This window comes from Temnothorax americanus, unplaced genomic scaffold (genome assembly GCF_048541705.1).
Source record: "Temnothorax americanus isolate GAGA-0224 unplaced genomic scaffold, ASM4854170v1 Scaffold211, whole genome shotgun sequence".
NCBI lineage: Eukaryota > Metazoa > Arthropoda > Insecta > Hymenoptera > Formicidae > Temnothorax > Temnothorax americanus.
This window is the reverse complement of record NW_027509351.1, coordinates 28395-53437: the sequence shown is the minus strand read 5'-3', so window position 1 is coordinate 53437 and position 25043 is coordinate 28395. Positions and strand designations below refer to the sequence as shown.

The window sequence follows — 25043 nt, the reverse complement described above, 5'->3', positions numbered from 1 at the left end:
TCGACACGGCGAGATCGCCCATAATTTTTGCGTCGTGCTGAATCGAGGTGGCCCGGGTGCGCGTTGAAGACGCAACTGAAGGTGCGGCGATTCGGTTCGTCGGCCTTGTGGCGTAAGTTCGTTGTGTAAGTAAGGTACCGCGTTACCTTAACTAATTATTTCTCGTGTTAATCTTTCGTGTGTTCGTCTGCGTTTATCTGTTGCGTAGATCGGATCTTGTGCGATCTTGCGTGTGTTCATCTACGGTATTTAATATTTGGCAGTCTCGCGTGCACCTATTCTAATATTCGGGTGTTACTCTGTCTCTGTACTAATTTATACCACATCTTCGCGTTAATTCGTTGCCGCGGCGTCGATTCGCCGCCGATAATGTCTCGTTGCCGCGTAGTCTGATTCCGAATACGAGATGCTCAGACCAATTATACCAGCACCTACTTTGATTGATATTCTGTTGCAAGTGCCTTATATCTGACTAAATATATCATATGTTATCCTATTATTATTATTATTTTGTGTGATTGATTGCGTGACGCCTCTCTCCGAATTCCCTGAAAGAGAACTACGCCCTGAGGTATTGTCGGGGATATCGCGTTAGATATAATATAGTGTACGGTGGTGCGATCCGTCGCACCTGGCGCCCAATCATTTGGTGTCTGAATTAGTTGCGCGTGCTGCCAATCCACGATAGCCCTCCACCGGATTGCGAGACCGGGGGAAAAAGCGTCGCAATATTTGTTAAATATTAATGTCTGTGTGTGTGGGTTACCATTTCTTTTAATTTTTTCAAACCGATACCTTGATAATCGCCTGACCGCCCCTGATTTCAAATCACGGTTGTTCGTCAAGGAATTGATTGCAAAGCAAATTGTGTGAAAATGTTTATTTAAAAAATGCAATACATTTAATATAAAAATATTATCTATTAATCTGTTTTATAGTTAAACTAGTGTACATTCGTTATATTTAAAATAGTTTAGTAATATATATATATATATATATATATATATATATATATATACGTTTGAAAGGCGAGAGGAAGAAATAAAATTTTAGCGCAGTCCGATACAACAATAAAAAAACAAACTTATTACATTCCGATATTATGTAGATTACATACATATCGCATCTCAAGAAGAATACTGTCACAATTAAAGAAATTTTAATTTTAAGTTAAGTCCATGCACACACAACAAAATATATGTGAGATATATAGCCAGATATCTTTATGCCTACAATTTTAAGACATCATTACTCGATATCACATTATATATATATATATATATATATATATATATATATATCTTTGAAAAATATTTAATTTATAAATATATTTTATAAAGATCAACTCAAGTTTATTCGTATCCAATAAAACAATCCAAGAGGACTTGAACGCCGCGCGCCGTACCGATTCGTCCCGGCGAAATCCAGACGCCGCGAGGGGACTTAAAAAACTTTTGCTGGGGCTGCGCCAGAAATAACGACCTTGGCGCGAGAGCAACATGCCGCGAGGAGACTCAGAAAATTTTTGCTCGGGTGAGCGCTAGTAACATGCGCTGCCGCGACGCGGCTACATGCACCACTATCTTTTTGTAAGCAAAAATTCTTACGCATTAGAATAAAAAGTGAACCTAATATTTGGCTCTAATATTTTTCGTGATACCTCCGAGATATCATACAGTGCAGAGATGGCAAAATGCAAAATATTGAAATAGTATCAAAGCATAATTTTGAATTTATTGCGAATTCTTATGAAAAGAATTTTTTTTACATTTGAAGAAAGACTCAGAATTGATGACATATAAATGAATTTCTTTTGAACTCTTAAGAATCATTTTAGAACAAAGAATAAATACGGAAAAACAATTAATTTCATAAATCGAAAATTTAAAAAGACTTTCTTCTTACTATTTGGATTGTATATAACATATCTGCTTAAAAATGAGGCATAGATATCCGATATATATGCAGAATCAGATATCACAACTGAGATAAAATTATCATGGCTTTTTATAATCTTGGAGATGTCTTTGAGATATTCTCATGATATCTTGCGCAATCAGATATTTCATCATTCAGATATCTTCTAGATATCTTGGTGATATATTTTGCTGTGTTGATAAAAGTATACCTAATAAGGCTAATATTTTATGTATTGTCGGTCTTATCGATTGGCTATATAAGATAGACTAGAGGATTTCTAGAAACTCGATAATTTCTTTATCCTGCAGCCAATTAACATGCTTAAAAAATTTGTTGTACGACACATGAAATATTAGCCATTAAAATTGAATCAAATGTGATTTTTGCTTCTATTCACCAAAGTATTTTCTCACCAAAGAATTTTTTCTCCGGTATCTCTAGTTGTGGGGTAGGAAGAGAGGCTCATCTCTTTTTGTATAACGGTGTAGTACGATATGTATGACCATGGCTCTTTGGAGTATAATCCTCCCAGAGAGAGAGATCTACCTGCGGGAGCTCGTCGCATCTTCTAAGCGGATTTCTGAAATTTACATAATTAAAAAACGATCGTTTCTTTCTTTCACATATCTTGATTCAAACTAAACGATAAAAATGAGACAGTAACTAAACTTACACAGCCAACTAAACTTACAATTCGGAGATTTGTTGAAATCCTGATCTTTGCATATGCTGAATATTGTCTCCGTTGTCGCAGAGTAGTCGCGATATACTTGACTTCCGTAATTCGTTCAATTGTTCTGCATATGAAACACATATAAAATGTTTATATTATATATACATATACGATCGGGATTGTCCCGATTGCGCACATTAATAATCGGACACGACAATATTTCCCGATCGGACACAATCCCGATCGGACAAATTTATTGGACTCACTCGCAATCAACATCGTATTAATGATATTTATTGTACCTATAGTAAATGCTATTTTCGAGTCTTCCGTTTCGAACCAGTAACGATCACCGATTCGCGTTTGTTTAAACTGTCTTAACATAATGCACAAGAACGTCGGTCCAGCTAGCGCTCCGTTAACATGATTTTCCAAGGATCCACCGACAGTTAGTTCGACGTCATCTGGACTAATGTACAACGTGGCGAGTTTTTGTATATCCTACAATTTTTAAGCTTATTTTTAATTAAAGATGCATCTATGTAGAGAGATTTGTTTAACTCACCGAAAGAGATATATAGTCAGCAAAATCATTGAAAGTTCTCGCTCGTAATAGTCCGCAATATTCGCGATAATCATTGTATGAAGCGAGCCCATGATCGCGATCCCTTTGGATGTCTATCGCTCTTAGGTCAGACCCGAGGATCTTTCCTCTTCTGAACAAGAACTGTGTAATCTACAAGCGACTATTGTTACTAACAGAAACCTTATTTTATTAAATGCCCTAATCAGGGTGACTTCTTTCCTTTGTCTTTGTCTCTGTTGACAATTGTTTTATTTTTACTTTGAATTTGATTTTTCGACTTATACATACCTCTTTATCGAAAAATACATCGGTATTTTTTAGTGGTTGATATGTGAAACCCCTTGTCAAATCATCTAGATTGTTGCCTTTCTCTATAATGCCAGGTCTGTTAAAGTGATCGCTCAATCTCAGAGCAGCGAAGGAGGATCGATCTTCCAACACTAAGCTGACAAACAAAATTTGTTATTTTAATAATAAAGTTCATGATAAAATTTATATCATGAGTGCTTCATCGTTCATGTTTGATATATGTAACTGCCGCACTGACAATTTGATCGCACGGTTGTTCTCATCATAAGAAGATTAATAATGAACTTCCTGCACGGTTCGTCTTTTCTCTTTTTCTTTCGTGAAAAGAAAACGAGCGAAGATGAATCATGTAAGAAGTTCGGCTAAAAAGAACAGGCCTTTTAACGTCAGAACAAATAAAGGATAAGTTTGAAGAGTGATATTTTTATCCAAAAATTTGACTTGCGAAATCGTACAAAACTAGGCGACATTGTATACTATAATTTACATATAACTGACACGATTTATATGTTTAACCCTCACCACTCATCTAGGATCTTTCTTGACCCTATATATCTAAAGTGGCGATATTTTCTATTTTATGAAAGAATTATTCCGAGTAATTATTTTTATAGCAATATTTTTATTTTATGTTACTTTTGTTATTAATACATAAAAAGTTTATATATTAAAAATTCATTATTTATATATCAAAAACTTCTTTTTTCAACATAAAATAAGCAATTATAATAAAAAATGATCCTACCAGTAACTGGGGTTATATAAAATTCTAAAGCAGGTGGGCGGTGAGAGTTAATATATAGTCAGCGTATTGAAAATAATATTGAAACGCATAACCAAAAGTTGTTAAATACTTACTTAAGTAAACCAGCTATATTTGAATGAAAATATCTGAAGGCTGCATTCGAGTGTTCGTTTAGCACGTTACCGTTGACTGTTTCGTCATAATCATTCACGAAATTCTGAGTATTGTAAGTAATTTGGTTAGCATAGACTTGGCTCGTACCTGCAATATACATTAATTATTAATGTTCCGACCTAAATAACAAAAGTGTATAACTATTGCAAAAAATTTCTATTTGGTATTTTTAAATCGGATTTGTATTACTTTCAAAATAAACGAAGCTTACATTTTATCGCTAAACATTTGTTTATTTTTGTAATTAAAATATAAAACATACTGAAAACTCGCAGGAGGGTCGGTATGTTCGAATTATCGACTATCGATCGATGCATAATTAAGGCCTGTTTGTTTTAGTTCAACTTCTTGCACGATTTATCTTTCCTTTTTTTCTTTCCACGTTGGAGAAAAAAAGCGAAAAGATGAACTGTGCAAGAAGTTCAGCTAAATAAAATAAATATATAGCCACAGTATAAGTATCTATCTACTTATATTGTATCTACTTATTATACTATCGTTATAGTTCGAACCTAAGAAGATTGGCAGCCATTCGTAATACGTGATGTATTGATGTTCGGCGATAACAATCCGGCGCGTTTCTTGAAATATTGTTTCGTCAGTCCAGTGGGGATTCAAACGCGCTAGATAATCAGCAATGCGATTATGTTCCCTGAGCAGCATGATATGTAAGATCGTCAACTGTGTATTTTGATTAGCTCGCATATCACCTAAAAAAAATTATTGTTATAATTTTTTAATACGTACAATTTTCTTTCAGAAATAATGTATTTTACGCTCGCAAATCAAATTTTGCAAAAAAACACAAGGCGGGCAAACGTATATAGTTGGGGTTTGGAACGCTTGTGGAAAAAAATTAAAAATTTGTCCTAATTAAAAATGATGACAGAAAAAAATATATTTATATGAAAAAAATTAAAATTATAACAAAGAAGTCAATTTAATATTAATAAACAAATAACAACATATACAAGTGCGAGGACAATCTCTAAAACTCTCTATTGTAAAAATAAAATAGTTCGAGATCCAGAAATGCTGTGTCTAATCCGAAGTATTTACGGGTACTTGCATATGTAAAATAAAAAATTCCTAACAATTATTATTTTTACGTTTTGTGCCAAAATGTACAAGTGCGAGGACAATCTTTAAGATCCATTATATTGAAAAACAATTAGTTTGTTAACGATCGATCCGTTTCCGGAAATAATTTAAAGTATCCGTGCGTTTTTTGTTATGTATATAATTATATGTATAATTATGTATATAATTTTATTGTCTTTCTTTTATTGTCCACTCGATCCGCACTCGTGTCCAATTCTCAACTTCCCGCACTTGTTACACAAATAACTATTATGTAACACGTGCATGGGCCCATGCGCACGCTACGCGTGCGTGATAGACCACTTTCCACGCACTTGCAACATAAAATAGGGTGTGCAAGTCGTGCGTAAAAATGAAAATTCAAGGGTGCGGAATTGACGTCAACTCGTGCGTCAACTCCGCACCCTTGACTTTTCATCTTACAGCACTTGTTGCACAAATAACTATTATATATTTCTTTTTATATTATTGCTTCCTCATAGAAGGAAGCTTTGTTTTCGTAAATCTTGTATGTGGACCTTTGATCGCATAAAGCTAGGTTTAATTAACCAAATTGTAAAGAATTATATATGAAATAGGGGTAGAATAAAAAATACAAAAAAAAATTGTTTTTCAAATGTTCGATGTCAATGTGTTCAGAATGTTCTAACCTAAAATATCAGAAAATCGCAGTATTTTCAAATGGATGTGTGTGTGTGTGTGTGTGTGTGCGCGCGCGCGCGCGTGCGTGTGCGCGCGCAGATTTTTTTTAATCGAGTATATAAGGGCCCGGACACACACTTCTGCACAACGCATAATGAGTAAGCATACTATAATATAAGAAAATTGATTGGTCCATACACATGTGCATAAGGAAATAGACCAATCAATTTTCTTATGCTTACGCATTATGCGTTGTGCAGAAGTGTGTGCCCCCCCCCCTTAAAACTGGGTTTAATTACGAAATCTTAAAAAATTATAAAATAAGGGTAGAAAAGACTAAAGAATATAATAGAATTAAAAAATGCAATTTATTATTAATATATTAATTTGACCAGTTGGGTCGAACCGAAACGACTGTTGTTTTGAATTATTTACTGGCGACGGAAGTTACTTGTTTAGAATTAAAAAAATTGCTAATAATAAAGGGGTTATTGATTTCTGTCTAAAAAAATCTATATTAATATCTATATAAATATATATAAATGTTTCATATACAATTTGACATGATTCTGCATAAAAAGTGTTTAAGTTATACGTAATCTTATATAGAATATTATTAAAGGAAGGTTGTTTTGAATTTGGCGAAGATCAGTGAAGGGGTTACCAATTTCTGCCTTAAAAATGTATAAGTTATTTGATGCATAAGTATCATTTAAGGAAGGTTGGTATTGAATTTGGCCAGAATCGGTGAAAGGATTACCGATTTCTGCTTAAAAAGTGTATAAGTTATATATGTAATTTTATATAAGTATCATTTAAGGAAGGTTGGTATTGAATTTGACTATTACTACGTTTACGCGAGCGTTACTTCTGTAGTAACTTACGATATATCACTCGTTTACGCGGAGTAAATTATCGTAAGTTACTACAAAATCCCGTTTACGCGAAGGAAAATCCCGTGTACGCGGAGGAATTATCGTAAGTTACTACAGAAGTAAAGATCGCGTAAACGTAGTATATGATTGGTAAAAGGGTTCTTTCTTTATAAAATTTTGAATTTTTTGAGAAATGTCCGTCATGCTCTAACTTCCGCCAATTTTGAGATATTGGGTTATTTATAATTCTATTATATTCTTCAGTCCTTTCTACCTTTATTTCATATATTCTATTTCATAATTTTTTAAGATTTGGTTGATTAGACCCAACTTTATATGCGATCAAATCCATATGCGAAGTCCATATATGGACCATGTAGCCTGAACTCCCAAAGTCAACATCGATTTGACATTGCGTCAATTGTAAAACCCCACTTGTGCTACTAAGCTGATCAATATCAATTCATAAAAAGGTTAAATTTAAAATTAAAGAAAGTGTGCAAATTAGAAACTTGCACATTGCTTCAGCTCATCATTACAGATCGCTGCCATTGCGCCTATTTTATATCGCTTAAAAAGCTTCTTCTATGAGAAAGCCAAACTAATAATAATGCATCAAATACAAGCTTTCTCATGTATGACCTTGACCTTGACATATGTTGTCTAGGACATGATCTTAAGTAACTTTTCCTTATAACTTAATTGTCGGTCGTAACTTATTTAAAAGTTATGAACAAAAAAAGTTTGAGAAATTTACAAGTTTGTGTCAATGTTAAAGGCAGTAATTTGTTGATATGTGTGCAAAGACAGTACACATGTAGGTGGGGGAGGGGAGCGGTAGCTCCTTCCCCGCAAGCAGGGGTGGGTGGAGGTGGACCGCGATTTGCGTAGAAAATTGAAAACCTGAACCGTATAATGATAGAACATTGATTAGATTGAAGCAAAGTTCACCCTACCCTACCCCGGCCTGCTTGTAAGGCAAAACAAGGTCTATTATCATTGTACGATTCAGGTTCTCAACTTTCCACGCAAACCGAGGTCCACTCCCATCCATCCTTTCCTACGGGGGAGGGGCGGTAGCCCCTATACACACATATCAGTAAATTACTTTCCTTAGCACTGACATAAATTAACTTTACAAATTTTTCAAATTTTTTTGTTTATAACTTTTAAATAAGCAATGACCGCCGATTAAGTTATAAGGAAAAGTTACTCAGGATCACGTCTTTGATAACATATGTCAAGGTCATTGAAATCGGCGAGGTTGCCTTCTTTCTGTATATATATATATATATATATATATATATATATATATATAATTACTTATATTAATTTATATATTATTTTATATTAATAGATAAAGTCATAAAGGCAAATGAGAGCCGTTTCGCTCGATGGACGGGCGACAATAACAACAAAATTATAAAATTAATATATATAATATAACGCAAACGTTTCGGTCCTTGGTTTGGACCCTTCTCAGTACATACAGATGGTCATCAGGGTGAATGCAGTGATCAGAAAGTATAAAGCAGTGGTCACAATAATATAATGTAGTCAACTTCCGCTCTCCGAGATTTTTTGAGAGTATGCATCTCAAATCCCCAATCCGACTGTTACCTTAATTCTCCGTCAGAAGAAAATTAAATAAATATAAATGGTCAAACGTTAAAAATTAAATCGTAAAAGTTACCTGACAGTCGAATTGATCAGAGTTAAGATATCATCTCAACACGTATTATTACAACGTTAAAACATTCTTCTTTAGACGAGCGCAAGAGTTACAATGACGAAATATCATGAGGCATCGGCATAACATTAAATAGAACTGTTGTGAGAAAAGAAATCAACAGTGTGGAAGTCCCTCGATAACAGGCGTGTAAATATTACTAAGTCCCGCCGTGTCCTCCTGTAAATTAATGCCGTTGTTTTGGCGCTTAATATAAAACATCTCCGAAATGCTTCTCCTTAAGTTACGAAGGATTTAAATAACCTCCTTCAATCTTGGTTAAAAAAGAATATATTAATGATCAACAGTATAGGTTTCTTAATTGCACGGACGGGGTAATTCCTAGAGCTTACGGCCTGCCAAAGATACACAAGGCCGACTGTCCACTCAGGATGATCGTGTCGACTGTTAACAGCCCTTTGCATGCCTTGGCCAGATTCCTGCAGGACGTGATACAGACTCCCAAAGCTAACAGCCACATTAATAATAGCTTCGATTTAGTTAAGAAACTGTCAGGTATGCGCATTGACGACCATTTTGATCTGATATCGCTCGACGCGGTATCCTTGTTTACGAATATCCCTTTGGATTTGGCAATCACGAGCATTAGACATAGATGGCAATTTATCTCGCAAAACACTGATCTGCCTTTGGATGAATTTTTATCAGCTATTCAATTCGTTTTTGATTTCACCTATTTCATTTTTGATGGTGTTATTTATAAGCAGACCTTTGGCTTCCCTATAGGTTCCCCATTGTCTCCTGTGATTGCGGATTTAGTGCTGGTGGATTTGGAGGTCAGGGCGCTCGAGCGCCTGCCTATCGTCGTGCCGATTTATTTCAGATATATAGATGATATTTTGATATCTATGCCGAGGTCCTTAGTCAACACTGTCCTCGAAGTGTTTAATTTTTTCCACCGTAGACTGCAATTTACTGTTGAAATAGGACTTAATAGGATCAATTTTTTAGATACCACTGTTATAATCAATACGGTATTATTGAGTTTGACTGGTATCATAAACCCACGTTTTCGGGACGATACTTAAATTTTTTCTCACACCACCCTCATTGTCAGAAAATCGGCACGATCGTTGGTATGGTAGATAGAGCGTTCTTGCTGTCCCATCCGAGGTATCAGCAAAAAAACATAAGAATGCTGATGGATATTTTGCTGGCTAATGGATACCCGTTTGAACTCGTGTTTAAGATTGTCAAAAAAAGAATTATCAAATTGATTAATGAGCAACAGCGGGGAAGCGTGATGGACGCTCACGCTACTGACAGCATGGTTAAAGATCGTTTCTTTGTTGTTCCTTACATCAATAAAATCACTAATAGCTTTTGTAATACAATTAAAAAATTTAATTTGCGCACTGCAATTGTTGGCTTGAACAAACTGAGCTGGATTATCAAACCTTTGAAAGACAAGCTACATAATATAACTTCTTGAGCGGAGTTGTTTATAAAATTTGCTGTCAGGATTGTGACGCTTCGTACGTCGGCCAGACTAAGAGACAATTGGGAACCCGTATTAAGGAGCATCGTAATCAGCTTAGCAGAAATCTGAGGGACCTGTCAGTTGTGTCACAACACCGTTTGGAGGGGCATGAAACGTTTGCGTTATATTATATATATTAATTTTATAATTTTGTTGTTATTGTCGCCCGTCCATCGAGCAAAACGGCTCTCATTTGCCTTTATGACTTTATCTATTATTGTTTTCGAGAGCTTTATTCTTGATATTATTTTATATTATTTTTTTATTAGGACAAATTTTTAATTTTTGCTCCAATAACGCTCCAAACTACATATTCAGCTACATGTAAAACGCATGTTTATTCTCACCGGCAGCATAGCATGGCTCGAATTCATATACTGTATCGCATATAGCCGTTTTGTTAGGTGCCGATGGTGGAAATTCTCTGTTATGCTTCAATTCCACATTCAGACGACCGCCGAAACCGGCCCGTAAACTAGCGGCAACTTCATCGCTCGATCCATAAATGAGTGAGAGGTCCAGATAGTGAGTGACTATATTTATCTGGAAAATATTGCATATGCATATCAACTGCGAATTTATCAATCTTCCGAAACCTATCCATGCAAGTTATAACTAAACATAAAGCGTTAAAGATTTAGTAATTGATCGCTCATGTACCCTGCGAATAGATGAAAACTATTAGAGATAAATAGAGTTTATGAAATTAAAATATAACATAAACAATACTCTCTAGTTTAAAAATATAAATAAGTGAATAAAAATGACGAGAATAACACGGTATTGCAAGTTTCCAATTGTCTTCTATCGCAATGTAACGATCTGCATTTTAATTTTCTCATTACCACACTCGCGTATGATGAATAATGAATGACAAATAAATCATAAATGAATTAACGAGATGTAAATATGAAACCTGTTCCGCCGTGTGTGACTTGTACGAAGACGAACATCCACGATCAAGGTCGGTCGTACTACGGACAAAGTTCAGGCACTGTATGGAGGACACGCTATACACCGGATCGTCATCAGGTATCAGTATCGGGAAGCATTGGGGCATCGTCGCCAAGTCTGGTGCTATCTGACCGTCAAACGTGCAACATTGTGTGCTGTGCGATTCTACGATTATAATACGGTCGTGGAAATATAAATTAGCGAGATCCAAAGTGGTCATTCATCATCACTGACGAGTGACACATAGCATTGGCACGTAACAAGAAGTGCAAAACGTACTCGATTGAGTCGTGCCATCGATCAAACCCATGTCGTGAGTTATAACCTGTCCGTATTGCATCGCTAACAGAGTCCATACTACGTCGTCGACATCGCTGTTCGGGAACATGGTGTAACTGACGGCCCGAGCCAACGGCAGATCTGTTCCAATGATCGATCCCGATGGTGCTCGAATTCCTGTGTTAAACAAATTTTAAAAGAGACAAGGATTCAAAAATTATCAAATTTTGCTGCAAAGAGTGCGAAAAAATATCGATAATTATCGACTAAAAAAATGTTACTACAACTTGATAGTCGACGCAATTATCAAATTTTAGAAAGTTTACATGTTATTTTTATTATATTATAGATATATTAAAAAGTTATGTATACCTAACGAATATATTCGCACTAGATTTGAAAATGTCGGAAATTAAGTCTAAACTAGTTTTACATAGTTTCATCATATTACGGTTCGACTCGTGCAAAATCGGCCAATAAATTTTAACAATTAACATAAATAGGAATATACAAACGCGCATTTCGATTTATAGATCTATAAATCGAAATGCCGGTTCGTATATTCCTATATCATCGTTAAAATTTATTGGCGAAATCTTCCGGTGAAATCTATTTTGCAATTGAAATAAATTTTTTGTAAAAAATGAAACCAGTATTTATCGGTTGCTTCGTAATGTGGTGGATGTAATATAATATATAGTAACGCTATGATGAAATTTTTTTTTCGGAGAACAATGTCATAACTACAACTTTCTAAATTATCTGAAAATAAAAAAAAACTATTTTTTGTAACACTTTAATTCCTTTTATAATACGGAAAGAAATTTTGTCAAAGGTAATAATTTTAAGGAAATTCTATTATAGATCAAGAATCATATATATAAAATTTGTAGAAATCTCGAAACAATTTCTTAGATCCCTCTCTGTATACAGAAAATATTATATCCACACACATATGTGTATTATAAAATTTTATCAGAATTTCTACATTATCAATTAAATTATAGGCGATACATAAATCATGTTCCAATATGGTGTTTGTACTTTGGTGTGGTAACAAAAATCACGTGAGTAAGCAAATAAGTAGGCCTCGAAATCTTTTTCGCAATTAGAAACCACTTGTTTATCGCTTGTGCCAAGCTGACCGTAACAAAATTTAGAACGAAATACCATTGACGCAACAAATCGATATTATCTGATATCACTGATCTAAGCCTTTCTTTATTATCACTTAAAATTTTTACAGTTTGTTGAATAAAAATACAATGTAATTTTTTTATGTAGCTATTACTTTCACCAAAATAATTAATATGTTACAAATCTCTTTGTTGTAAACTTCTAGTCTTTTTCACTTTAGAATTTAAAATAAATTAAAAAAGACATTTAACATTTATGAATCATTGTTGTTTACTTTTTCACAACGAGTGTTATTAAAAATTTGATATTTGCATGCTTAACGATAAAAGAAACGTTATTAGAAATGGGATTAATTATATGATCAAATAAAATACGATTATTTACCATCGCTGTAACGCGGACGTACGAGTCTTCCATATCTTGTATTGGCCAGACCCCAAGTGGGATTTCGAAGATTATTGCAGGAACCGTCATAACTTCGATATCGCGATTGTTGACAAACTTGGGGAAAGGTGTCGCCGCACTTAATTTGTTGATGAACATCGTTGCTCGTATTTTGACCAGAAACGAAAGAAAAGCTTGAACAAATAAAACAGTAAGTAAGACTAATTTTTTTATCACACATGTAATGACACAAAATATACGTTTATTAGGTCTTTTAACCCTTCTATAACCCAATTTTTTTGTCAAAAAAATTATATAACGTGAAACTAACAAACATTAACCTTCGGATAAAACTAACAATCAATTTAGAATTGTAATTTTTTTTTATAATCACTTTAGTATAAGAAACAAAAACTGTAAATTGTGATAAACAAACTCTGATTTCGAAAGTATGGTAGAACAATAAGATGCTAAGCTAAATTGCAGCGAAAAATGAAATAAAACTGAAAAATACATATGTATGAGTATGTGACTTTAAAGTTATAATATATATTCGTTGTAGAGAGGGCTAATATATACTATTATCTTGCACTTAAACCTAATTCTTTGTACATTTCTTGTTCTTACATTTACATTATTTATTGACTTACTTGGAATTTGAGAAGTCCAGCGAAGATGGAAAGTATGAAAACGTCGGATTTGGAGAATGATAGACAGACGGGCGATAGGAACCAGAGAAATGATTTTGAACCTTAAACACGTTGTAATACGAAGTTTCCGATCCTTCTAAATCCGGAAGCTTCCTTTCTTGCTCTTTTAAACAGATCATATATGTGCAGATGTAAATTTTATGTGTAAAAGAATATAGCATATGTGTAAAACAGGAAATATGCCCCATTAATAATAGTTGCAATCACCTTACTTAAGTTTTCAATTTCTCGGCGATATTAAAGAACCTTGATTTACTTTCAATAGTTTTATAAACGATCGTCTTTAGATTTCATAATGTTAGCAATCGTTTTGCCAGGAGTAACTCCTCTAAAATTTTCCCACGCAAGGCGATCAAGTATTTTATTCGCAATAGAAAACATATTTATCTTCCCCTTTGTATAGATATACCGCACTGGATGCTAAGCAAGATCTCCTTTTGTTTATCGTATTTGCTGTTGAATACGGCAGCGATCGCTGCTGCTGAGACGATTAATGTAGATTTATCAATAAAACCGGTAGACTCGTGATTTAAACAGATCCGCGAGCGCGGGAGAACCTTTCACCGTTTACGACCGTAAACGTTAAATGTTACGTCGACGACAGATATAATCGGTTTGTACCGTCGTGCATAATGAATCATTGGGATAAATGTTTAATTTACAAGAACGTCGCGTTTTGTTAAATTACTCGATCGATTGGAGATCTTTTGATGCATTCTTACGTTGAGAGAACTTCCCTCCCGGAAATGATTCTCTTTTTGATAAATCGACAACATTAATGAATCGTGAGCTATGTGCGATCGCAACATTGAGTAACGGGATAATCTTTCGTAACATTTGGTTCACCGTTTAAATGTTATACTAGCGACAGGTTGTACCGTCACGATTCAATAATTTCTTGGCACACACGGTGCAATGTGTCTCGAATGCTGTTTACCAAATATAGTCGTTGAACCACATATGGACGCAACGCGCTGATGTGAGTTTTAAAGAAAAATCATCTAATTGTAAGTCTTCCATATTAAGAAACAGAAGAATATATATAGTACTTTCAATTTTTTTAAATTTAAATGTTTATTTTTGTACAATGTTTAATATAGGTACTTTTACGTTAATGTAACACGCACGTCGCAGGAGTGGTCCAAAACATGTTGAAGCCATTTTGCATTGCCAGTTTGCGCAATTTCACGTGAATGCATTTCGCGGCTAGATAGTTCCGCGTAGATGGAGAATCCTTGATTGCTCCAAGTAACCTTTCATTTGCCCGATTTTGCATCGCCACCAGACCTTCTCTCGAAAACGTAACGTGCCTTTCAGTAGTGCGCACGCGTGCATTTTCTATCTCACGAGCTATTTCTTGCCATTATAACTCCCACCTGTTACACAAAGAACGTGCAACGCGTGTATACGGTAACAGTTTCCCTGCCCGTGTCGACCGTCACGATTATTGATCTTGTTATTATACTGTTAGAGAAAACGAACATATTACAACTAGATCATGTAACATTCTCCGTAAACTTACATAATAATTGACGCAAAGTACTAAATACCTTCAACGGATCAATCACAAGAAAAGCATGTCAAGATGAAAGTGCAGTTTGCTAACTGGACCAGTATTGATATCATGATAAATAGTTTTGTTTATCAAGTCTAACAAAGTTATTAATTTTAGGCTAGGGTTATTGATTTTTCTGATAAGTTGCATGCTTAAAGATAGCAATTGTAAATTATACGAAAAACCATTATTAAAGTATATGTGATAATCTTATGACAGTCTGCACGCTTACTTCAATCTCCTTCTCTATTAGGTCTTCATCATAATTCGTTTTAAAGCGGACGGAATAATTGGAGAATAAATAGAAAAAGAAATGCTCTGAGATAGGTGCGTGCCAGAAGTAAATTGCGTGGTTCTATGTCAGAAAACATTTGACATGATTTTTTGTTATAGTTTCAAGTTAATACAGTTAGCTATATTATTTAGCACATTAGTTATATATTGTATCTGAAAGTTTCAATAAGATAATTGAATAAATGAATATAAAATAAATGTAGTATGTTTTTTAACTAAATTGTCATTTCGAAACGTGTACAATACAGGATGAGGCACCTAACTTTATCGGACACACCGTTAATAACAGTTACCTATGTTAAAGAATAGACAATTGTAATAACAATAATAATAAGCTGAGATGCTTTTTATGTTGATAAACATAAAGATCTTGAGTATCTCATTATCTATTAGGATTAGGACCGACAAATGATAATACATTTTTACTCAAAATTTGACATATTTTTTAACTATACGACATAAAAAATATAAACAAAATAATAAATTTCTTTCGCCAGTATATAGAATAACAATTAAAGTAATTTAAATCGACCTGACTGGCAATATATATAACGTCTTTCCGATATGAACATTAATAAAAAATATAACATTTGGTTTAAAAAAATAAAATGGACTTTCAAATCTTTGAAACATCTCCACTTATAAAAAATGATCCTTTCCAAATCACGCAACTCTTGCATGTAACAATTTTTCATACAATGCATAATTTATTATAATTATTCAAGATGCACAAGTTAGTGTGTTTTACTTTGTATAAAAATATATATGACTTGAAATTATTATTTTAATACATTAAGAAATTATTTTTTATTGAATTTTTTCAAATCTGGACCATTCTACGTACTAGGTACACACTTTGTAGTTATATAAATAATTACAAAAATACATAATATTTTAACAATATTAAAACTTGAACTTATTTTTATTAAATTAGTATAAAAATTTTATGTCATTTCTGCGCTCGAGATAAAAGTAATAATTACCTCTATGCGACGAAGTAGTCTGTTTCTTTGTCGTGGAGTCTTCGGTGTTTACAATTGCTAACAAACTGTTCTGCAAAAGCACTGCAATGAGGAAGACTACAATCCAGAGATTATTTTGATTTCGCATGTTTCTGAAATAAAAATATAAAATTGTATATATATATATATATATATATATATATATATTTATAGATAAGATAATTTTTAATATTATATTTGAAATCGTATTACTTATTCAAATAACAGGGGCTTTGAGAGTTTAACGCGGTTGAGAGTGTGTAAGTTAATGCTATACAACGTTTAATTTTTAACAACTAATAAAAGATACATAATTATAAATCGCACGTTTCGGTTTTTTTTGTAATTTTTATTTATTATAGATAAAAGCGCCCCTCCCCCTGTGTTTTTAAAATAAAAATATGATTTTATTACAAATTATTGTTTTGCTGACATACAATAGCAATGTTCTTGTATCCATGCTTTAAGAAATTGTTCCAATTATTTGACTTTAATGCTTAGTTTTACGTTTTATGAGCTGGTGAATAAGTAACTTCACTTCTCTTTTTGTTCAAGTTATGACTGTCACTTTAATTTCGATTATATCATAAATTATGATCATTAATCAAGTTCTACTTTCTCGCGGAAAATTATGCTATTTTTAAACCTTCAAGTTTTAAAGTTACTCTCTTGTTTCTTGGAAAACGTGAAATCATTTTGATTTAATTGTTACCGCATCGCTGATAATGGCTCAAACCGGAGCCAAAACGTCTGATTTCTAATTATATATTTTATCAGTTATTAAAGATCGATATAACGTTAACACATTGTTAACCGCGTTGAACTCACAAAATTCCTTTTTACTTGTCTTTTTACTTTGTTATAATTTCATTATCAAGAAGCTCTTGTTATTTAATTAGACGATTATTATTATTAGACTTATTATTCGATCATTACTGGCACTTATAATTTAACTTTTCCCGGATGCCTACGTAGAAATCCGTAATATAATATTTCGAAACGAAATCATTGTGAAATGATTTATTACACATACAAAATTAAGAGGACACTAGTCATTTCAAATTCCTAACTAAATTGTGAAAATATTAAGGTGAGTATCCACCAACTATTGTTTGCAAACATTTATAAAAAAAAAACACATTTAAGCAAAATGTTCACAAGCATTCGTAAACGTCTGTTAAAAATGCTTTTCTGGTGGGTATCCTTTACAGAGTTACTGAACGTAGATTTCACTCGGAAACCAATAGGTATTGTAGTTCCATACGGTACGATCTCAAATTAAAACTATTTTACGAAGCTTGCTAAGCAGCTGCTTTTATAGAATGCCAGTTGAATATATATTGTTTCTACTAAATAGCCCCTAATGCATTAGAAAATGAATTTATGAATGAATAAGCAGATGACACGAACGCTATTAGTTTACCTTGGTACTATTTTCATCTTCATGGTGATAACATTTTCTGAGACTACACGCGCAACTCTTCCGAGTAAAGTTGAATATTCCGATATATCTTTTTCGTGCAAGACGCCACAAGTATATAAATTTCAATTTTTTTCCTAGATTATCGTTAGGAATTTTGGTAAATATGCATATTAAGTCAAACCTCACCGATGATCTTGACCTTGACATATGTTGTCAAGGTCACCCTTCTGAGTGACCTTCAGAAGGTTTTAGCCGGCGGTCATTGTTTATTAAAAAGTTATAAACAAAAAAAGTTTGAAAAATATAACAGATATTTTGAGTATTGGAAGGCATAAGTGACTAATATTACGTTTTTTTGTTAAAGCAGAGAATACTTACATGGGTTAGATGACGCGCTTTAAACAGTTGAATACTTTTCACGCACGAGGTTCACGCACACCCCTCCGTGCTTTCAGGGGAGGTGCGGTAGCCCCGAAACAGTTCACGCATACGCTTTCCACGCGAACCGAGGTTCACGCACACCACCCCGTGCTTTCGGGGGAGGTGTGGTAGCCCCGAAATAGTTCACGCATACACTTTCCACGCGAACCGAGGTTCACGCACACCCCCCCGTGCTTTCGGGGAAGGTGCGGTAGTCCCGAATTCCTACTCATGTAGTTACCTTTCAACCAATGTAGGTAAATAAAAACTTGGAATGTCATAAGGCCGCCCGAAAGCAGAGGGGGGGTGTTCGTGAACCTCGGTTCGCGTGGAAAGTGTATGCGTGAACTATTTCGACATATATATTAGTCTACTCAAAATAACTGCTATATTTTCGAAACATTTTTTGTTTATAACTTTTTAATAAACAATGACCGCCGACTAAAACCTTCTGAAGGTCACTCAAGAGGGTGACCTTGACAACATATGTCAAGGTCAAAGTCATCGGTGAGGTTTGACCTAATATGCATATTTACCGGAATTTTTACAGCTGCAGTAAATTCAGGAAAAGATAACGTTCTGCGAAAGGTATTTTCTGGCTTGTGTGTTTACGTTTTCTTGTGTTGATCATCCATCTCACTGACATTGCGACATTGCAACTCAATTTCTCGTTAATGCATGGAAATCTAACCGCATTTGCGGTTCACTTCCCGAATGCAATTTACATGCCTTTTTCACGTGATATATGCATCAAGATGTGCGTATAATGTTAATGAAGTTTGTGAAAATCGGACGTATACGAACGACAAAAAGATGCGTGGCGCATCGCTACATTATACGTATGCATCGTTTCGAATCATTATCGCTGTGATGACGCACATTATTAACTATAAATTAGTGGATTAATCTCATTGTCAGATATTTCCTTTGTTGCACGTGACTTTATTAAATTGCTCTAAAGTTAACGTACCGTTATCATAATTTTATATATGTACGCGCTGGTCACAGAAAGAAGAAGTCTGTGGCGCTGATGTATGTCTAAGCATAATATAATCCAATAGAATCTAATCAGTATGTACATAGAAAATTAATCACTATCTTGAGATAACTTCATTCTAGGAAGTAAACCGCATTACACGATTTTTATAATATTTTGCATATACTTGCAATTAATTTTAATAAGCAAGATATACTTTTGGTTTTCTTAATAAATTGATTGCTGTTGCGCAAATCTTTAAATGCAGACAAAAAAGTAAGAAAGATGATTGATTATTTAATATAAATATATGTTATGCAAATAAAGACTCGATTGCATCTATTTCACATTTCTAATTACAATAATATTGTAATGAATATTTTTATCGCAATGTCGATTACAAAATATGCGTAATAATATGCCTCTACGCGCGCGGAAGTATATTTGTACTGCATGTATTGCGACACATTATGAGACAGCACAAAATCGTTCGTATAAGTTCTAAGTGACGCTTGATTACGCGTACGGTACCAGAAATTAGTGTCGTAATAGCGTAACAGTAACAATAGCGATTGAAGTCAGCAATCGTGTATTGCCTTACTTTTAACACTCTTGCGATATCATATACCTAAAGTCAATTAATTTCTTATGACATGGTCAATCTGAAGGACATAACGTTACTGTTGTCGTCATATTGTTATATATAATCAATCTAGAAGTAAGAAATAATATCAAAATAATAATTACAATAACAATTGTTTTACGCGTCTTCTTTTAAGAGTATTGAATCATTCCTTAAGTTATCTCATGCCACATGTTTTAATTCTTTAATAAGCAAAGCAAATCTTTGAAGTTATATCGATATCTAGAATGTTAAATTCTTTGAGCCTTGGAGGATGACTTTAATAGATTACAGATGACGTTGCAGTCTATTATTCACTAGCAAAAAATTTACAAAAAGTTCAGAAGTTACAGTTTTCCATTTTTAACGTTAATATAAGATGTCTGATTAATAAAGATTTAGATTTAATTTTAAAATGATGTTGTTTCAGGTATAGCGCATTTAAATTTTCGCAAAATTTATCTCGGATCAGCGATGCTTGATATCGCTTTTATACATAAGCATCCTCTCCTCGGAAGAGCCACGCGAGGTCACATTTCTCACGCTATTATCTGATTTCGCGTATATATCACACGAAATCAATGCACAGAAGTTAGGACGTGATCGTGCGCGATTGCCTTCCAGTTACAACTATATAGCCTTCATCGCGCGCATGTAAAGGAGGTTTTCTCCATTTATTGGCAACGATTTGCACAATCTGTGGCAACTCATACCCCATTGTCGAAGGCCGACGCTATGTATTGTATACAGTTGCGAGTAACAATGACGTTGATTTCGATTAGATTTTTCTTGTTATCAATGTTTATTCGTGACTGTCATCTTTCTGTGCAATATATAATTTTTCGATCTTCATCAGTGGGATAGGTGTAATTGTATGTTGCGAATGCTTACCCGGTAAAAAAAACTTTAGCTGAACTATCAAGCACAAAAAAATGCAAATTTCATGCAAAATAAATTAATTATTCAGTAATTCCAAAATATCATTTTTAGATAATATGCTCTGAATATATTAGGTATATTTAGATAAAATGTTATGTTTTAAATCTGTGCAACATTATACTAATTCATTATAAGCTATTCCAAATAAAGCTTCGATTAAATATAGCGACTTAACCCTTCGCGGGTAACGTCGGGTCACTCGTGCCCTGGCGAAAGTGACTGTCCCTTGTAGCTCCCTTTGTTTATATAAATATATTGTTTAAACAAATGAAAAAATCGGCAATATAGCGATTGATCCTTAAAGTAGGATAGTTAATAAAGTAACATGAATTTTTTGCCGAAAAAGACGTTACCCGCGAAGGGTTAAAACTCTTGTTTTCTTATACTACAGTTTCATTGAATTATGACGTAAGAAGCATAGCGTAAAAATTAATTAATTTTTATATATTGTACAATATTACAAGAAGAGAAATTGATATGATTTCTCGCTTCTGATGTTGTGACATAATATTACTGCAATAAGGAAACGAGAATTTTAAATCAACGAATGTTAGAAGCATAACTCGTGTCATTTAATAAGTTTTAAACTTGCAGTTACTATCTAATAAATACCGTAAATTTCGAGTAAGTGATTCGATCAGGCTTGTATGCACGAGAGAACCGGCGGAATTTACACTTAACGAACAAGAAAACTGTGAGGTAACTTACTGGAAATGCATAGTAATTACAGTTGCAGTTAAATGTTAACGAGTTGCTTGTGCATCTTCAAAATTTATTAAGTGAAAATTTACTGTAAAACATCGCGTATTAAAAGTTACATAAATTATAATAATCAAACAGAGATATCCAGTATCAAAACGTGAATATTAGTTAACAATTAATTTTAAATAATTAATTTAATTTAATTTTTATTTTTTTCAATGCAAGTAATTTTTAATCAATGCATTTGTTTTGACATAAGTTTTGACATAAATTTTTGTCTTTTTCAAGTATGAATTATATAGTCATAGATTCCATAATATAATAAACTCACAAAAAGTCCCAATAATTATGACATTGTGCCTAAACGACGCTATAAGTCTAAAAAACTGAATTATTAAAAGGTAAATCAAAGTAATATACGGTACCAATATGAAAGTCAAAATTAAAAGAAAGATCGCTGAAATGTTTTTCATTAAGAAGTATAATAAGAAATGTAAAGAAGTACTGCACGATTAATCTACAGAAAGACACTGAAAATTTGATTGCGCACGATAGAGTAATTAACGCTGCATAGTCTTTTGTTTTCTTCGATTTCTTGCACTGTATTTACGACAACTTTAACTATTAACATTTGTTATCTTTGTTTGCTTACTTTAACTAGTTTATCATTGTCATGTGGTTTTGACGTGCTTCTCAACATAAATTCCATCCACAATATAAATTTCGAGACATCAATATTATTACACTTACCAATTTTACATTTATGTAATGCACAAAATATGTAAACCTTGCAATTTTATATTAATATTTTGATTCTTCTTTTTTATAATTCAGCTTTTAGATTTATGACATAGTATTTAGGCACAATGCTATGATTATTGAGATTTTTTGTGAGTCTACGATATTACGGAGTATATGGCTCTAATTCACTTGAAAAGTATAAAAATTCATGGTTAAAACATCGTAAATTTAATAAATTTGGCCAATTGGATTGATTAATAATTTAATTTACGCCCAGGTAGCAGAGTGACGTCAAATGAAGTATTAATAACGTTTTAATGTCAATCTCTAACGTCAATAAAACGTCATTAAGACGTCTTTAGACGTCATCCTGCTATCTGGACGTTAATTATTTACTGACAAAGAAAATGTCATAGTTTTTATTTTAATTTTTTTTTATGTTTCAGACTTACGTGATATATATATTTTTATTAATTGTGTATTAATAAACTGCATATTTTTGTTATAAGATATATTATTGCAATACGCATAACGATGCGCATCGACATGATTTTCCAGATTATATGTAATTATGTAATATTTTTAAATTTTATATTATATAAAATAAACAATTGCAATTATTACTTTACTTCAAAATGTCTTTTCTAATGTACAGGACTAACACACACGCAAGAGTAATCTTCGATATCCGCATTCACTTCAAATTTGCTGTAATTAAAGCACTTGTACATGCTGGAAACAGCCAAAGTTGACGCTTTGGATCACATACTTTCGTAATTATTGATCACAGGTAAACAGGTTAAATCGACTAATGAGGAATCACCTCGCATATATATCATACATATATGGAAACTTACGAGGTTCAGCCAAATCGTTTATGTATCCCGGCAGCGTATAATATTTATGCTAAAAGGTAATTAACAGTAATTATACTAGACTAGATTTTTAATTACTCTGATCATGATTCATAACATGTATATTATTCAGGACTTCTTTTAAAAGAATCAAGATTTTTCAATGTTCAATAATTTTTTCAAGAATTTAGTTATAAAAATTTACATATGGGAAAAAAAACAAAAATTTAAAGCTCATTCAGGGGGTCAATCATGAATCTTTTCTCCTAGGGTGGAAACGTGAAAAATGAAAAATCTCTCTTTCTATTGATGTTAAATAGAAAGAGATAGTCATATAAAACTTTTCACTTTCCACGTTCCACATTAATACATGATTGACCCCCAGAATGCAGGTAAAATGTGATAACTTAAAATTAGATTAAAATTGGTATAATTTCGTTTAACTTTTGTTTCTATGCTGAAAACACAGGAATCTTACATTTATTGTTTGTAAATGTAAATGCCCATAGAAAATATAACTTACTTTTTTGTTTTAGTCTCTGATCAATGTAAAGAAGACTGAATCTCGTACAACTGAATCTCGGTTCGACCTTAGAAGGCAGTAGGGGTGTTATGTATGCGTTGAAAACTACTTGAAGTAAAGTAATCTTGACAGTGATAATTGCTAGGTAATGTTTCGACACGTGCTGGCGGGAACAACTGAACGAGCAACAGATACGAGTCGAACTTTATAAATGACGGGAGAAAGTAGACACTACCTCGTCGACAACTCCACGTTGCCGAAAGCTTAGTTGCCTATATATCGATTGTGTAATTTAAGAAAGAATTGTTTTATATATTATATATAATTATATATATATATATATATATATATATATATATATATATAAATATATATATATATAAAATATGTATAGAATTAAATTCTATAAAATTATATTTTGCCAGAAAATACCGGGTATCTCAAAAGTCCCGGAACGGTTAAATATGTCAAAAAAGTGGAAGATATGGTAAAACCGTTTTAGACAAAAGTTGTATTTAAAAAGATCTATTTACTGACCTTATTAGTTTGACCACAGGTAGCGTCGTTAAGGTCAGGGTCACTTTGAATTTTTTAAATTGGATTCTTAATTTTGTATTGCGTATTTTTGTAGCCCTCGTCGAGACATTTCAAAACACTATAAGACTGTAATAAAGCTATCTTTCGTTCAGAATTTCCTAAAATATTTTAATATATATATTTTTGTTACAATATTTTAAATATAAAATATGAAATATCATGTAAAGTATACTCACACTACTCACACTTTTTGATGACTTTACTTTGATACTTTTATACGTAGAATAATGAATAGATATATGAACATTAACGTTTATAAATATATTCATAAATTATTCATACACATTAATATTCAAATACATTTAAACAAAGTAGCTATTACATTTTCTCAGACTTTTTTACCTGTAAACGCTTTACTAAATGCAATAGCGTTTTGGCAAATGCATGTTACAAATATATTATTAATAAGATTCTGAAATAATCTTAATGGTAATATTATATAACATAATTATTATATAATATTGTTATGTAATATAATTATTATATAATATAATTATAATCTTCCGAAATAAATCTGCTTCTTATTATTTGTATATCCTCCAAAAGTTTAATTTTTCATAATTAAACAATATTATAAGAATTAAAATGAGATATTAAAAACTTTCTTTGAAATACGCAATGATTTCAATGGATAAACAACATTTTTATATTAAAAAAAATTTTTTTTTTTTACTTTC

The 25043-nt window shown here is 32.9% G+C and overlaps 1 protein-coding gene and 1 long non-coding RNA gene across 8 annotated transcripts; one reads left to right on the top strand and one right to left on the bottom strand.

Moving 5' to 3' along the window:
- Nucleotides 1-1333: 1333 nt before the first annotated feature.
- On the bottom strand, nucleotides 1334-23861 carry LOC143897946 (peroxidase). Of its 5 annotated transcripts, none has more exons than XM_077406938.1 (14): nucleotides 17993-18139; nucleotides 16552-16682; nucleotides 13660-13822; nucleotides 13010-13203; nucleotides 11489-11665; nucleotides 11172-11374; nucleotides 10603-10798; nucleotides 4920-5117; nucleotides 4347-4494; nucleotides 3468-3624; nucleotides 3159-3329; nucleotides 2896-3094; nucleotides 2612-2717; nucleotides 1334-2500 (listed from the first exon to the last, which is right to left on the bottom strand). In XM_077406938.1, exons 1-14 carry the CDS (start codon nucleotides 18013-18015, stop codon nucleotides 2383-2385), a joined length of 2184 nt encoding a protein of 727 aa, XP_077263064.1. In that variant the 5' UTR covers nucleotides 18016-18139; the 3' UTR covers nucleotides 1334-2382. The 5 variants fall into 5 exon arrangements, with proteins under 5 accessions (XP_077263064.1, XP_077263068.1, XP_077263065.1 ...); XM_077406942.1 differs by lacking the exon at nucleotides 17993-18139 and adding an exon at nucleotides 23770-23861 and having other exon boundaries at nucleotides 1335-2500; XM_077406939.1 differs by lacking the exon at nucleotides 17993-18139 and adding an exon at nucleotides 17779-17847 and having other exon boundaries at nucleotides 1335-2500.
- LOC143897954 (uncharacterized) lies at nucleotides 13083-23888 on the top strand. 3 transcript variants are annotated; one of them, XR_013257051.1, is made up of 4 exons: nucleotides 13083-13220; nucleotides 21544-22957; nucleotides 23048-23305; nucleotides 23783-23888. It is a non-coding gene; the product is annotated as an uncharacterized LOC143897954 (long non-coding RNA). The 3 variants fall into 3 exon arrangements; XR_013257052.1 differs by lacking the exon at nucleotides 13083-13220 and having other exon boundaries at nucleotides 18245-21648; nucleotides 22839-22957; XR_013257050.1 differs by lacking the exon at nucleotides 13083-13220 and having other exon boundaries at nucleotides 18245-22957.
- Nucleotides 23889-25043: the final 1155 nt, after the last annotated feature.

Bases quoted from the DNA above. Each gene is read 5' to 3' on its own strand.
- LOC143897946 (XM_077406938.1), bottom strand. From the start codon at position 18,015: ATGAAGATGAAAATAGTACCAAG. The intron at 11,666-13,009 runs GTAAATAATCGT...TGTTTAACACAG, and splicing joins ACGTCCGCGTTACAGCGATG to GAATTCGAGCACCATCGGGA. The intron at 3,625-4,346 runs GTAAGTATTTAA...TTTGTTTGTCAG, and splicing joins AATATAGCTGGTTTACTTAA to CTTAGTGTTGGAAGATCGAT.